General features: G+C 58.3%; 7 protein-coding genes across 7 annotated transcripts; 3 read left to right on the top strand and 4 right to left on the bottom strand.

Annotated features, from left to right (window-relative positions):
* On the bottom strand, positions 1-1,070 carry CcaverHIS019_0501450 (uncharacterized protein; the record flags this gene model as incomplete). The annotated part of the gene is made up of 2 exons (XM_060601272.1): positions 1-550; positions 589-1,070. The coding sequence occupies 2 exons, from the start codon at positions 1,068-1,070 to the stop codon at positions 1-3; spliced, it is 1,032 nt and encodes a 343-aa protein (XP_060457782.1).
* Positions 1,071-2,337: 1,267 nt separating this feature from the next.
* Positions 2,338-3,647, top strand: CcaverHIS019_0501460 (uncharacterized protein; the record flags this gene model as incomplete). Its single annotated transcript, XM_060601273.1, has 4 exons — positions 2,338-2,991; positions 3,028-3,153; positions 3,188-3,241; positions 3,273-3,647. The coding sequence occupies 4 exons, from the start codon at positions 2,338-2,340 to the stop codon at positions 3,645-3,647; spliced, it is 1,209 nt and encodes a 402-aa protein (XP_060457783.1).
* A 255-nt stretch (positions 3,648-3,902) lies between these two features.
* On the bottom strand, positions 3,903-4,598 carry CcaverHIS019_0501470 (uncharacterized protein; the record flags this gene model as incomplete). Its single annotated transcript, XM_060601274.1, has 1 exon — positions 3,903-4,598. The coding sequence occupies one exon, from the start codon at positions 4,596-4,598 to the stop codon at positions 3,903-3,905; it is 696 nt and encodes a 231-aa protein (XP_060457784.1).
* Positions 4,599-5,174: 576 nt separating this feature from the next.
* On the bottom strand, positions 5,175-7,086 carry CcaverHIS019_0501480 (uncharacterized protein; the record flags this gene model as incomplete). The annotated part of the gene is made up of 4 exons (XM_060601275.1): positions 5,175-5,517; positions 5,736-6,211; positions 6,243-6,584; positions 6,865-7,086. The coding sequence occupies 4 exons, from the start codon at positions 7,084-7,086 to the stop codon at positions 5,175-5,177; spliced, it is 1,383 nt and encodes a 460-aa protein (XP_060457785.1).
* Positions 7,087-8,518: 1,432 nt separating this feature from the next.
* pin1 (uncharacterized protein) lies at positions 8,519-9,179 on the bottom strand (the record flags this gene model as incomplete). The annotated part of the gene is made up of 3 exons (XM_060601276.1): positions 8,519-8,605; positions 8,676-8,870; positions 8,949-9,179. 3 exons carry the CDS (start codon positions 9,177-9,179, stop codon positions 8,519-8,521), a joined length of 513 nt encoding a protein of 170 aa, XP_060457786.1.
* Positions 9,180-9,580: 401 nt separating this feature from the next.
* Positions 9,581-10,035, top strand: CcaverHIS019_0501500 (uncharacterized protein; the record flags this gene model as incomplete). Its single annotated transcript, XM_060601277.1, has 3 exons — positions 9,581-9,666; positions 9,736-9,878; positions 9,998-10,035. 3 exons carry the CDS (start codon positions 9,581-9,583, stop codon positions 10,033-10,035), a joined length of 267 nt encoding a protein of 88 aa, XP_060457787.1.
* A 1,122-nt stretch (positions 10,036-11,157) lies between these two features.
* On the top strand, positions 11,158-13,000 carry CcaverHIS019_0501510 (uncharacterized protein; the record flags this gene model as incomplete). The annotated part of the gene is made up of 4 exons (XM_060601279.1): positions 11,158-11,498; positions 11,605-11,683; positions 11,852-12,315; positions 12,349-13,000. 4 exons carry the CDS (start codon positions 11,158-11,160, stop codon positions 12,998-13,000), a joined length of 1,536 nt encoding a protein of 511 aa, XP_060457788.1.
* Between the last annotated feature and the right edge of the window lie 204 nt (positions 13,001-13,204).

The raw sequence follows: 13,204 nt of genomic DNA on the forward strand, positions 1-13,204 counted from the left end.
TTACGCACCGTCATGCTCGATCCGCGCAATACGCCCCTCCAAACCCTCAATAGTGAGGTCGGCTCGTTCTGCCAACTCCAAGAGCGCTTCGCCCGCCTCATCGTGTGGCCGGGAGGCGAAGTCCAGCTGGTCAACGATATGCTTCAACTCCTTCACCAGCCGCTGGCCGACCCGCACATCGCAAGTGTACCACAAGTCCTCGAGGCCCATGACGTTACCCACAAACTGGCGAACTTCAGGCACTGCGTATCGTCGGAGGATATCCTTTCGCCAAGACATGAGGGAAGACGGGCGCTCAGTTTGGGGATTGAAGGATTGACGGAGGAGGTATACACTCTCGACGGTGATTGGGGGGCAGTCGTACACGTCGTGGAGGCGGTGATACTTCCTTGAGCGAATCAGGCCAGCTGCAAGACGGCGAGCGCCTTTCTCATTGAAGATGGTCTCGAGGGTTCGTTCAGCTGCTGTGATTTTATTCGAAGATGCGTAGGAAGAGTCCAGGAGGGAGCGGGGGAGAGCGAAGGCTTCAAGCCATGGAGCTGTACATGCGCTTCCGTTAGCCTGCCCAAATGGCCAAACGGAACTTACTATTCCCAATTAGACACGCTCAGTCCATTCTCGGTTAGGATGAGGTTTTTTTCCAAGTTGTGGTGGCGTAAGAACGTCTGGCCGACATGTTTCATCTCCTCGCACTCGCGGACAAGTTCCCGCGCCTCCAATGCCAAACAAAAGCGGTTCAAGCGATCTCTAACAACCTGCGTATTTCCCAGATCATCGATCATGTCGTCGAGGCGAGCGATATGCGCCTCGGACGTGGAGGGGAATACGCCATGTGTTCTGCTGGGAGTGATGAGCTGGCTGACAATGACCTTGTCGTTGAGGGTTGTAAGGCTCCCCACGCCAGTGTAAGGGCGTTTACTGAGGGCTATGTAGAAGTCTGCGAGGGCCAGTAGCATGTTCTGGGGTGTGGTCGAGATGGCTAGGGGCCGATCGACGAAGAGAACCGAGACGTAGTCAAACTCGGACACCCAGAATTGCGGGATGGGGAAGAGGTCTCGCGCAACCCGCATACTAGAGATTTCAGACTCTCGCACCTCCTCCATGAGAGGGAGGGATACGCGGGCCACCCACTTTGCTCCGTCATCAAATTCGATATTTAGGTCGAGGCTCGTTTCTGAGAGTTCTTCGGCGGTGTATCCGTGCTCGTATTTGATGGTGGGGATGATTACGCGTGCGGGACTGCGTAGAGCACCCGCCGTCTGTCCGATGGGTGAGGAGAGGATGCTTTCGACGAGGCCGAACAACTGCTGTTAGGGCGGGGGGAGGATGCGGAGGTGGTTGGGTGCAAGCACGAGGTAGATGTAGAGAAAGCGTACGTACGGGGTGGTTCTTTGTGCACGTGGAGGCACAATTCCCCGTGCGGTTATAGTGTGCCACACAAGGATGGTAAGGGGGCAGAGAGTGGGTGGCGCACAAATCACGTGCACATGGTGAGGTGGGCCACGCTGGGTCGGTACAAGCGTAGACCTGACACGTGGTGGTGAGGGCGGACGCGGTGTCGGACTTGGAGTTGTCTGTCATGGAGGAGATCTGGGGTCAGGAGGGGTGGGTGGGCAGAGTAAGAGTGGTCTGAGAGTGGGCGGGATGAGAATGCACGCCGCAGAGGGTGGGGATTAAGAGGCCGTTATATGCCATTTTGATGATGGCGGTGTATCACTGGGGCGGAGTACCCTCGTGTCTGAACAATAGATTGTGCATGATGGGTTTAGGGTGTGATGGTGATGGTTTGGTTTGGGTCTAAATCATCGAGTGGATTTATCACTGTTAGACTTTTGCACGGACAATGAATATTATTCTGATGGTGAGCTCAGTTGTTCGGAACCGTATCACCTCCCCTTCTCACCATTATTCGCCCTTTCTCTGACTCTCAGCTCGCTCTCCTCCGTTTACGAAATACGAGCCACGTTCAACATCAACCCCAGCCACACCAAAAACCCACCAAATTCCCACTGCCAAAATGACCGCGGGTAGCGATAATACCAAACAACTTTTAAAAAACGATTCTCCGCTATCAGGAAACTACGTATCCCGGTAGAAAGTCTAGAAACCACCGTCGTCTTCATTTCCAGACAAGTTGAATGCATCGTTGAAGAGATGGCGCCACAGGCTTGGCTCTTTATACTATGCTAAATGCTCCCCCCATCTATGATAGGTCGACCTCCACATTCCCCGAGAGGCCGGTTGAAGCGGTACCGACCACGCTACCGCTACAACTCACCTCATCCCCATCCTCATCCTCATTGCCTCTCTCATCCTCCTCCCCATCACCAAATACTCATGGTATCCCTCCCGTGGGCATCTGCGCGCGAGCCGCCAGGCCTCATCCGGCGGCTCGTACAGCTCGTCACCCTGCCGCCGATTCTGCTCGGCGTCCTCATCTCCTTCCCTGTCAACGCGGTCGACTACCTCTTCCACCGCCCACCCTACGCCTTCAAGCGGCACATCATCCTCGGCGCCCTCCGCTTCTTCCAGAATGCGAGCAGCGCGCTCCGCTTCGTGATGCCCTACGATGGCGAAGCGGATGTGATCCCCAAAGCGGCCGCCAAGCGCAACAAGACCGAGTACGGGGTGCGTCAAGTCCCTCCCATTCCCGACGAGCTGCGTCTCCCATCCACCCGCCTCACACCGGGAATGGAGGCCGTCAAGACTGAACAAGTACCCCTCTTCGTCGTCGCCCCAAAGGATACCGAGAGTTGGAAGCAGGCCGCCCCGGGCGAGATGTGTCTCTTCTACGTCGTGGGAGGCGGGTATCAGGTCGGCCATCCTCTCAGATTCCCTTTGACTACTGAGTATGTCGCGCATACTGGATTACGCCTCTTCTCGCCCAATTACCGCAAATGTCTTGATGATGCGAGTGGATTCCCCGCCCCACTGCTTGACATGCTCGCCGGCCTGCAGTATGTTATTGACGAACTGGGATTCGAACCCAAGGTGAGTTTTGGCGGAACGAGCTAGGGCTAATGGAAGAACATTATTCTCGTGGGCGAGAGCGCGGGTGCACATGGCGTCCTCATGCTCGCCCGCTACATGGACGATCTGATCCAGATGGGCTTGACGCGCTGGGGCCTTCCGGGTGCTGTCTTCGCTAGTGCGGTGAGCTCGCATCATTTCTACGAGCTGACGCAAGCCATGGACCAACATGCTCTGTAACTTTGACACGATTGACTCCAACTACTCCAAGGTAGTCACATAACTGGTGTAGCTGATTCCAGGACTGGCTAGCTCCTATACGGCGGGTCATTGCGCCGGCCTTTAACCGCCACTGTGCGGGCCATCTGACACATCCGCTCATTTCGCCGGCCCTGGCCCCAGCAGACGACAAACATTTCACCCGTCTCCAGGACGCTGGAGTGCGCATGCACATCGACTGCGGTACCGACGAGGTGCTGTACGATGACGGCGTTAGGCTCGTCAAGACTATGCGCGCGCAGGGCCTCGAGGTGCAGTTCCGCATTGTGCCACATGGCGTGCACTGCGAGTTTGCGTTCGCGACCTTGATGCCGGGCGTGTACAAGGGCGCCGGGTTCTCGTGGCCGCTCCTCCTCGGCGACCTCGACGAGATGATTACCCAGCTGCGCGCGCGCTAATGTTGGCGATTGTATCAGACCATCTGCTGTGGAGAGTGTGAAACCAGCGCCCTCCCCGCCCCCAATTCACGTCGTCTCTAACCCCAATACCTGTGCACGTACGGAGTCTCGACTACTCGACTACCAACCCCGTGGTATACATTGTGAATGACGGATCTATTGATCTATTGTACAACTGGCTACGTCACTATGTTCAATGTCGGATCGTATCTCGTGGCGCGTCGTGCAATGTGTCTCTATAAACATACTCAAGTCTTAAGCAGCGGCCAGCCGCCGCGCAATCCGCTTACACCCGCCACACCAGTGGGCGATGCAGTACCGCGCTGCGCAGATATCGCTTTTCTTCGTGTGTCGCAGAGTGTCAGCTTCACAGCTTCGACATAGGACGACGGGCGCAACCGCGGGCCGTGGGCAGGGTGCTAGCGCAAAAGGGTCGGTGCTGGCCGGGGCGAGGATGAAGCCGACACACGCAGCTGCTGGCGTCCCGGATTCAGGGACGGGCCCAGCAGGGGTTGGAGTTGGGGTTGGGGTGCGGGCGTTGGCGACCGCCACGGAGATGGGGGAGGGGCGGCCGCGACGAGCCATAACCGGCTGGGGCCGGATGACTGGTGGCGCGTCTGTGAACGGGTCATTTGGGATGGGTTCCGTGAGGGGCTGAGAGGGGGCTGGCGGCGTCTCTGAGCGTGGTTGGGTCTCAGCGGGCTCTTGGGTGTCCGCCTCCGAGTTAAGGTAATCTTCAGCGACATTGCTGCCTTCCGCAACGGTGTCTTGTCCGATGGGTTTGGCCTTACGCGGTGGGGGCGGTGGGGGCGGCTTGCGAACGGGCTTGTCCTTCGGGGGCGGGGGAGGAGCGCGCGCCGTCGGTGGGAAACGCGGCGTACGTTCCATCGGTACGTATGCGATGTAAGAAGGGGCGGCGCCTGGCAGCGCTGGAGAGGGAGCAGAGGCCATTATGAGACTGATGTGGAGAGAGAAAGAGGGGAAGAAAAACTATTTGGAGTAACAGTGGCCAGCACGGTAGCGAGACGATGTGAAGATGTGGCAGAAGTTGAAGCGATGGCACAGATCAGACCATGGGTGGCGTGCGAAGCCGTGCACTAGATGGAGTGAGAGGAGGAATGTGCTGATGGCTGAGGGCGTATAGCTTCTAAGGTTCGAGAGGGACGCTCGGACACGGTTGAGAGGTAGACGCGGACGCACAGGTATCTGGGATACTGTGCCTATCCCGAGAGGGCATTGGAGAACGCTTGAGCTGTCCGGCCGTATACCATGCGACAACTGTGCGCAATGGGACGCCAAGGAAATGAAGCTTGGGTTGGGCAACCTTTACCATGTCGGTGCTTTATTCCCAGATGAGTAGCGCCAGTGGTTCTGGGTTCCAATGTAATCAATGTTGACGCTGACATTGGCGCTGATAACGTGTGTTGCTCATTGTTTATGTCCACCGCGGAATGCGATGAATACAACAACACAATCGCCAACAAAGGCTACATTCCAGATCTATTGTACCAACTCTAAAACCGTGCTTCAGCTCGACCGCAGCAGCGCCAGCATCGCCCAGCCCAACACCCAGCCAGCTACGACTGCGGCCGTCGCTCCCTCGACGGCGCGGCGGACGCGGCGCTGCCATACTTCCTCACGCCGGTGGCCCGTATATTCGTATCCCGGGCCGTAGTCGTCGTCGTCGTCGCTCCCACTGTCGTATCGGTACGGATTGATGGTTGGATGCCGGCTCGGCGTGGCGGTGAGTTGGCGCGCGGGTCGGTCGCGGGTCGGCGCAAGTAGGGCGGTCAGGAGCTGGATGCCGTCCGTGCTGGGGAGCGGGAGGAGGTTGAAGAGGTACAGCGAGAGGGAGGCCATCTTGAGGTATCTGCTGTCAGCTGGCCATGCGCGCAAAGCTGCTCAGCTCAGAACATCGGATGGTCCGCGGACAACGCTGGTCCCGTCACGTCGCGACGATGCCCTCGCACTCGACATCCAAGTGTGACAGGGGACTGTTCACGAAGTGACGGTGAACCACTGCCGCAAAATCTACAGACATGGCTTTAGCCTAGCCTAGTCTCGCCTCTCGCGCCGTCGCATACTCACGCCATAAACAGCGCTCCCCACCGGGTCAGGCTCCCGAACAACCGCGGCGCACTCGTGTCGACCTGTACCGCGTGTAAGACGGCCGATCGGTCGCCGGACCACAACACCGTATCGGCGCGCTTGCCCTTACGCACGCGAATGCGGAGGATGTTCTCCTCCACTCCAGGACGGACGCACACCTCAGCGACGCCGCATCCACACTCATATGCGTGTGGCTCAGTAAACACGCCATGTGGGGCGAGACAGCGTTCCTCCTCCTCTCCAACGCGGGTGAACGCGACGAGATGTCGTTCCCCACAGGGCGCGAACGGCGCGCCCCCAAACTCGGCGGCTGGGACACACCATCCGCCCTCCAACACGACCGGCTCCGAGGATGAGAGGTACTCTTCCCACATATCGCGCTTGCCACCAACGAACACATCGTCGACGTGTGTGATCAGGTCGCCTGGTCGCAGGGAAGTACGTAGGCCGGATGTCTTGGTCAGCTCTGACGGCTTGTGTGCTCACTGGTGCGATGGAGGTGACAACCCGCCCGTAAGAGCTGTAGTCGGCCCAGAGGAATGGCGAGAGCCAGCCAAGACCCAGAAGACAACCCCAGAGGATGAGGTTGTGCCATGGCCCGCTGGTTGCTATGCGCGCACGCGCCCGGGTTGGGAGGTAGTCGACCGAGGAGGGGAAGACTACGCTTGCGCTGGGCACAACGGCGTGGATCGCGAACTGGAGCTTGGATGGGTTAACGTCGTCGAGTGCTGCTGCGAGCGCGTGCCCCGCTTCGTGAATGAGTTGGGCCAGCACGAGAGCAAGTACAAGCGTAGGAAGGTGGGAGAGGGGCGTGGTGACTCCAGGTATCTTGTGTCAGCTGAGCAAAACAATGCCTTACAAGTGGTACCAGCCCGGGATTGGCGGTATGTATTTCTCTTGCCTCAGGCAGAGCGCGACGGAGTATCCTTGCTGCCGGAGGATGTGCGGCGTGCGCCTCAGCTTCTTCCCAGACTGCGTGCCAAGCACGCATGAGTGCCCACAACGCACCGACCAGCGCGCCGGCGCAACCCAAACATCCCGCCGCGACGCCAGTATCGTAGAACTTTCTGGCCCCCACTCTTCCCTTTATCGAGAGACGGCCAATAACCCTCTTCGGAAGGCCGTTGAGTGCGCCCGTTGACGTCGAGACGGTCAGGCCTTGCCGAGACACGATCCACTCCGACCGCCGCGAGAGAGAACGATATGCGGCGGGCGTGAGTTTGCGTGCCTTTGCCAGTGAGGGAGCTGTGCGGAGTGCGAGAGTTGGTGCGGCGCGGAGCGCGAGGCCTAGCGCCAGTAAAAGGGCTAGGGGGAGGAGGACGTCGAGCATCGCCGAGTGCCGGCGGATGGAGTGATGGGGAGGTGTGTTGGGTGGAGACAATTGCTGTGTTGGGTGGAGGTTGAAGGTGTTTGCAGGACGCCGAGGTGGTTGGTGCGCCGCCACCAAGCCATACCCCGGTGGCGTAGAGATTACAGTACCGGCCGCCGAGAGCAGGTTGGAACAACTCCGTCGTCCGTCGTCGTTGCTGTGCTGTTGCGGTGTCGTTGCAGTGTCGTTGCATGGGTGGCGACTCGGGCCAGGGCCAGCGCGACGCGTTGACACGTTAACCTTATCCGCTGGAATCCCGCAATGATCACAACATACTGAATCTTCAATGCCAGGCTCACCGCCAAACCTTCCACCGTCGCCACTAGTGCATGCATACTGCGTCGACAAAGCAGCTAAGGCTGTCCTCGGCATCGCTCGCCTGACTGGACGAACACATCGGTGCATGGCGAGACTGTCCACTCCCCTCTTGTCGTCTACGCCTGCAGCATTCTGCAGCATCCACCCTCAATACCACCCACCTACACCTCCCACACTCTCCTCCAACCCTTCTACCTCCCAACCTTCTACCTCCCAACCTTCTACCTCCCAACCTTCTACCTCCCAACCTTCTACCTCCCAACCTTCTACCTCCCAACCTCCCCCGCGTCTCTATCCACGCTCAAAGCGTCAAATTGGACCATCTCACACGGACCATGCCCAGAACATGTCCGCGCAACAGACAAACATTTCCATCGGTCGCGTGGCGAAATGGCATCGCGTCTGACTACGATTAGTTGATCAGGAGATCGCGGGTTCGACCCCCGTCGTGACCTGGAGCGTGAGAGCGCGCCTACCTTTTGGCCGATGCTCAGGTTCAAGGGTAGAACCTCCTCTCAAGACTCTTTGCTCTTTGCTCTTTGCTCTCGGGGAAACACCAATGGCCCAGGTTGTTCAACGGACTGGCACATGGTCACCAGTGGGCGTTGACGGCCTGGACAAGTTTGGTTGCATACATCTACGGTTGGATCTCTCTCGGAATGGGAATCGTTTTTCCTCACTACGCCATGGGCGCTTGGAGAGAAAATTAGGACATTGAGCTCGTCATTGAGAGATGCGTGAGAAGGTGTCAGTTGTCAGCTCGTCTTATATGTTCTGGTGGACGCTGGGGTCGCCAGAGCAGCGATCGTGCAAGCCAACATCATTGGCGAGACACTCAGGCCTCTGAGCACGGGGTTGTGCTTTGTTGTTGCTCACTGGACCACGGGGACACGGAGCATGTGTGTCCAAGCATTACTGGCGACTGGGAGGTATCAAGCTTTGATCGTGTGCTGCTCAAATCTCAGATGCATCCATTCTACCACGACGCTCGATCCCCTGACTCTCGCGACCGCTCTTTTGTGACGCACAGGCCATGCATAGCGTACGCCTCGTCGTAATTTTCCACCTCTCTTGCTTACGCAGTGCGCAGAATGATGTGCACGCCAGAGTCACTCTCAATGAGGGGGCTCATCTCGCCGACCTCAAGCGCGTAAGTCCCGTCCTGGCGTCAGCTCGTTCACACTAGCAGCACGCCATCTGATGGCGCACAGCATCATGGACGCCGGCCTCACCTCAAACGCCTTCTGCATCTGGCCGCGGCCGAAGAAACCGAGGTCGCCGCCGGAACGCGCGCTCGAACAGTCACTCTCGGTGCTCGCAATCTTGGCGAACTCGGCAGCACGCTTGTCGGCCGGCAGGGCCTGGATCGTGGTGAGGTATCCCTGGATCTGGGCGCGCGCCTCGGGGAGGGTACGGGTGATGTTTTGCTGGTGTCAGCTGACCGTTGACGGAGCAAGGTGAGCCCGTCAGAACAGACATAGGAGTAGTCCAAAAGCCCAACCTACCTGCTTCCAGCTGCTGGGACGCCGGCTCCCAGCGTGCTTGGCAAGAATGTGGCTTGCGCGGACCTTGCCCTCCGGCACAGCGTTGGCCGAGAGGTACTTGGCTCCGGGAAGGTTCTTGGCTGCGTCCTCGCTGATGTCGGCGGGTCTCTCCCAGGTGCTCTGGCCTGTGGAGCCGTTGTAGTAGTAGGGCAGCGAGCGCGAGTTGGACCAGCGGACCTCCCAGCCAGACATTGTGAGTGAGTTTATGTGGTGTGGGAGTGGGAGGGGAGCAAGACGGAGACGGAGATGGAGACGGAGACGGAGACGGAGTTGAGTGAGAGTGATTGTAATCCAGTCGCGGTTGGCTTTGGCGGGATGCGAGTAATCGACTATGACGCGTTCCGGCACGTGGCACGGAGATTGGATCTTGTCCGCTTACACCTATCATTTTTCCTCCTTTACTCGGCATCTGCATCAAAGTGTGCATGACCGGGATGACGGAGTATGCATTCTAGTAGTTGCAAGTGGAGTGTTCATGTAGTCTGATTTGTCTAGGGCCTTGGAGCATTGGAGCATTGCGGCCGAGTGGTCGAGTTGCTTGGCTTGAAGTGGGATGATAACAAAAGTTGGACCATCTCAACCACCCATTCAACATGTCGTCAACACAACCAGCACCCACCTCAGCGTCAACGCAGCCCACACAGTCCACTCCCGAGGAGAACAAGTGGCAGGACTGCACGTATGTAGCCGCCTGACAATGCGGCCCCGCGAGCCCCATCAACCCGGACCCCACGTTTGCTGACCCCAGTGCTTGCCGCCTAACTGGGGCCGCGACCTTCTCCGGCCTGGGGCTGTATGCGCTCTATGAGGCCAACCAACAGGGTGCATTCGCCAAAGTTCGCCCAAAGGGGAGCCCACGGGGTGCGCCGATCACGGCGGCGGTTGGTGTTGGTGAGTCTACACTGAGCGAGATGGGCCAGCTAGTAAGGCTGTGTGGGCTATTGATGTAGCAGACATTCAATTAGTTGAATGTAGCGCCGAGGGACAAGCACCGTCAATGCTGACTCAAGTGTTCATCGGGCTTGGCATCGGCCGGCTGTTCGTGTAGAAGGTGTAGATGACCTCACAAATCAGGGTGGGGGACGGGGGCGCCGACGGGGTGGCGGTCGGCCCTCGTCGGGCGACAAGACAAGGGCCGCTGTCGGCGGGGACGGATCAGACGGCCGTATCATGCACACATTTAGATGAAGATCGCGGGGCTCGTCGTGCCCCGCTGTCATGGGTCGCTCGGGGTGGTTATTTACGTGCAGATGGCAGTGGAGACACAATGGGGCCACGACAGGCAGGTTCCAGACGACGACAAGGTCCGGTATCGGCGAGCTGGCATGTGCATGTAAAAGGAGAGGCCCTCCCTGTTCCATGCCCGTTTCCGACTGGTTGCCAGAGCGCGAGAGTGAGAGCGACGGTGAATGGTGCCGTACGCGCGTCGGCATGTTCCAGTTTGGCCGCACGGATCTGATCTGATCTATCAGAGTTCCGGAAGCGTGCCTGTTCCCCAAGCTGGGCTGAGGTTTAATGGGACTCTGTACCACACATCTGCCTCAATAGTAGTGCAACCGCTTATCTGCACCGAGACCTGTTGACGAAGCCACTACATCGTGAGCGGCGTGAGGTGAGCGGCGTGCGGCGTGACCGGCGCAGCGAGCAGCTGCTATATTCAGGACACTTGAATCGCCGCTACACCTCGCCGTCATCACATGTCCCGCGGAATTGCAGTCTCGGACAGGGCGTCTGGCGCTTCCTGAAGAAATCCCTGTTCAAGCGAGCTGCAAGAGCCGGCGGTGAGAATTTCCATGCTCCGTTATCGCCCTGGCAAAGTTTGTTCGTTTGTTCACGTGTCCTTCTGAACCCTGCCGCATCTTTGAATCTTTGACAACAGAGGTCCGGCCGAGCTGACGACAGGCACAATCTCCCAGCCTGATGGCGTGGAATTCCAAGCCATACCAGCCATCAGCTTACCAGGCGGACAATCTCGCCCTGGCGCGTGATTGCTTACTGTACGACAGGTGGAATGCTGCGGGGCGCTACTCGTCGCTGTCTGGCGAACTTTTTTACACCGCGGGGCCCTTGAACAATAGGAACAATAGGGCAGGAAACCGAACGTGGACACTTCATAAAAGAGAGCGTCTTCTCTTCGTTCCGCCCGTTTCCGCTCTCTTGTCTAATCAAAATGAACGTCGACACTCCCAGACGCTCGTTCGAGGATATGCCGTCGATCAACGCGACCGCGGTCAACACGCCCGCGGGCCCGTCGCGCGCAGGCTCCCTAAGCGTCAAAGACATCGAGAAGGGCGACACTTCCCCGGCGCCCACAGCCAAGGCCGACAAGGTCGATGGCGAGGTCCACGTCCGTCCCGCTAAGACCAAGCACATGACCGAGGCAGACAAGGTCGAGTACCTCAACCACCAGGTCGAGCATGGCGAGCAAAAGTTCCACAAGCTGGGATGGGTCCAGCTCGTCGTCATCCTCATCGTCGAGGCCATTGCGCTCGGCTCTCTCTCCCTCCCTGCGTGAGTACAGGTTGGTGGCGTGGTCGCCGGAACTAGCAATCTTATCTGGAATCCGGAAAGGCCCCGGCGCCACCGCCACCGTTTAAGTGAACACTGCTGACCTCAGCGCTTTCGCCACTCTCGGTATGGTTCCGGGTGTGCTCATCACTGTGGGCATCGGCATGTTGGCCATCTACACGTCCTACGTGAGTTCTGTTTCTTTTACTCCGGTTTGTCGGTGATAGTGTGGTGGGGGATTGTTTGGAAGCAAGAGAGGCTTGGATTGTTTGGAAGCAAGAGAGGCTTCCGACATGCTACTCTCTACGCGGCCGTGCACCAATCGGCAAATCATTCAACCCCTTGCTAACGCCCAGGTTATCGGCCAAGTCAAGATCAAGTTCCCCCAGGTCAAGCACTACGACGACGTCGGCCCGCTCCTCGGCGGCCCGGGCCTTCTCGGCAAGGTCTTCCGCGGCCTGCTGGCTTTCGGTTTCGTGGCGTACCTCATTTGCCTGGTCGGCTCACACTGCCTGACCGGCACAATCGCCTTCCAGACCATCACCAAGGTCGACGTGTGCGCCATTATCTGGAGCGTAGTCTCCATGGTCCTCCTCTTCCTCTGTGCGCTTCCCCCCTCATTCGCCGAGATGGCCGTTCTCGGCTACATCGACTTTGTGTCGATCATCGCCGCAATCCTCATCACCCTCATTGCGACTGGCATCAAGGCCAACAACCAGGTCGGCTCGTTCGCGGCTGTAGACTGGTCCGCATGGCCCAAGGAGGGCACGACCTTTTCGCACGCCATGGTGGCTGTCTCCAACGTTGTCTTTGCCTACTCGTGAGATCTCATTGTTTTCAAAACTAATCCCAGCTTTGCCATCTGCCAGTTCTCCTTCATGGAGGAGATGCACACGCCCAAGGATTTCAAAAAGTCGGTGTGGGTTCTCGGCATCACCGAGATTGTCATCTACACCTGCACCGGGGCTCTCGGATATGCCTTCATCGGAAAGGGCGTCAAGGCGCCCGCTCTCCTCTCTGCCGGCGACACGGTCTCGCGCATTGCCTTTGGTGTTGCGATTCCAGTCATCATCATCTCGGGCTCAATCAACACGGTCACAGCCGGTCGCTTTACCCTCGACAAGTTCTTCAGCAACTCGACAATTCGCTACGTCTCAGACGCGCGCGGCTGGGCCGTCTGGGTTGGATGGGCCGTCATCGCCAGCATTGTCGCTTGGATCATTGCCGAGGCCATCCCCTTCTTCTCTGACCTCCTGGCCATCATCTCCGCCCTCTTCATCTCGGGCTTCTCGTTCTATGTGCCCGGCTTCATGTGGTTCAAGCTTGTCAAGGAGGGCAAGTGGCACCAGGGGTGGCGCAACATTGTGCTTTCGGTCCTCAACACCGTTTGTATTGTCATCGGCGTCATCTGCCTCGTGTGCGGAACTTATGGCGCCGTCGAGGACATCAAGCTCTCGTACGAGCTTGGTACCGTCGGAACCCCCTTCTCCTGCAACAAGTCCTAGGTGAAGGTCTGGGCGAATTTAGAATGTAGAGTATTTAGAATGGCTAGGCCTTGTATGCATTGAGCATTGGTTAACGTTTGGAGCAGGGGAATGAGACAGCGGAAAAGAGTGACCGGCCAGCATCTTGCTCGCGTACGGTATAAAGGGGTTGCGGCGTCAAGCTTGACGTCTTGTTCGTTCTCTTCACCTCATGACCGACCGCAA

This window comes from Cutaneotrichosporon cavernicola (assembly GCF_030864355.1).
Source record: "Cutaneotrichosporon cavernicola HIS019 DNA, chromosome: 5".
In the NCBI taxonomy this organism is placed as follows: domain Eukaryota; kingdom Fungi; phylum Basidiomycota; class Tremellomycetes; order Trichosporonales; family Trichosporonaceae; genus Cutaneotrichosporon; species Cutaneotrichosporon cavernicola.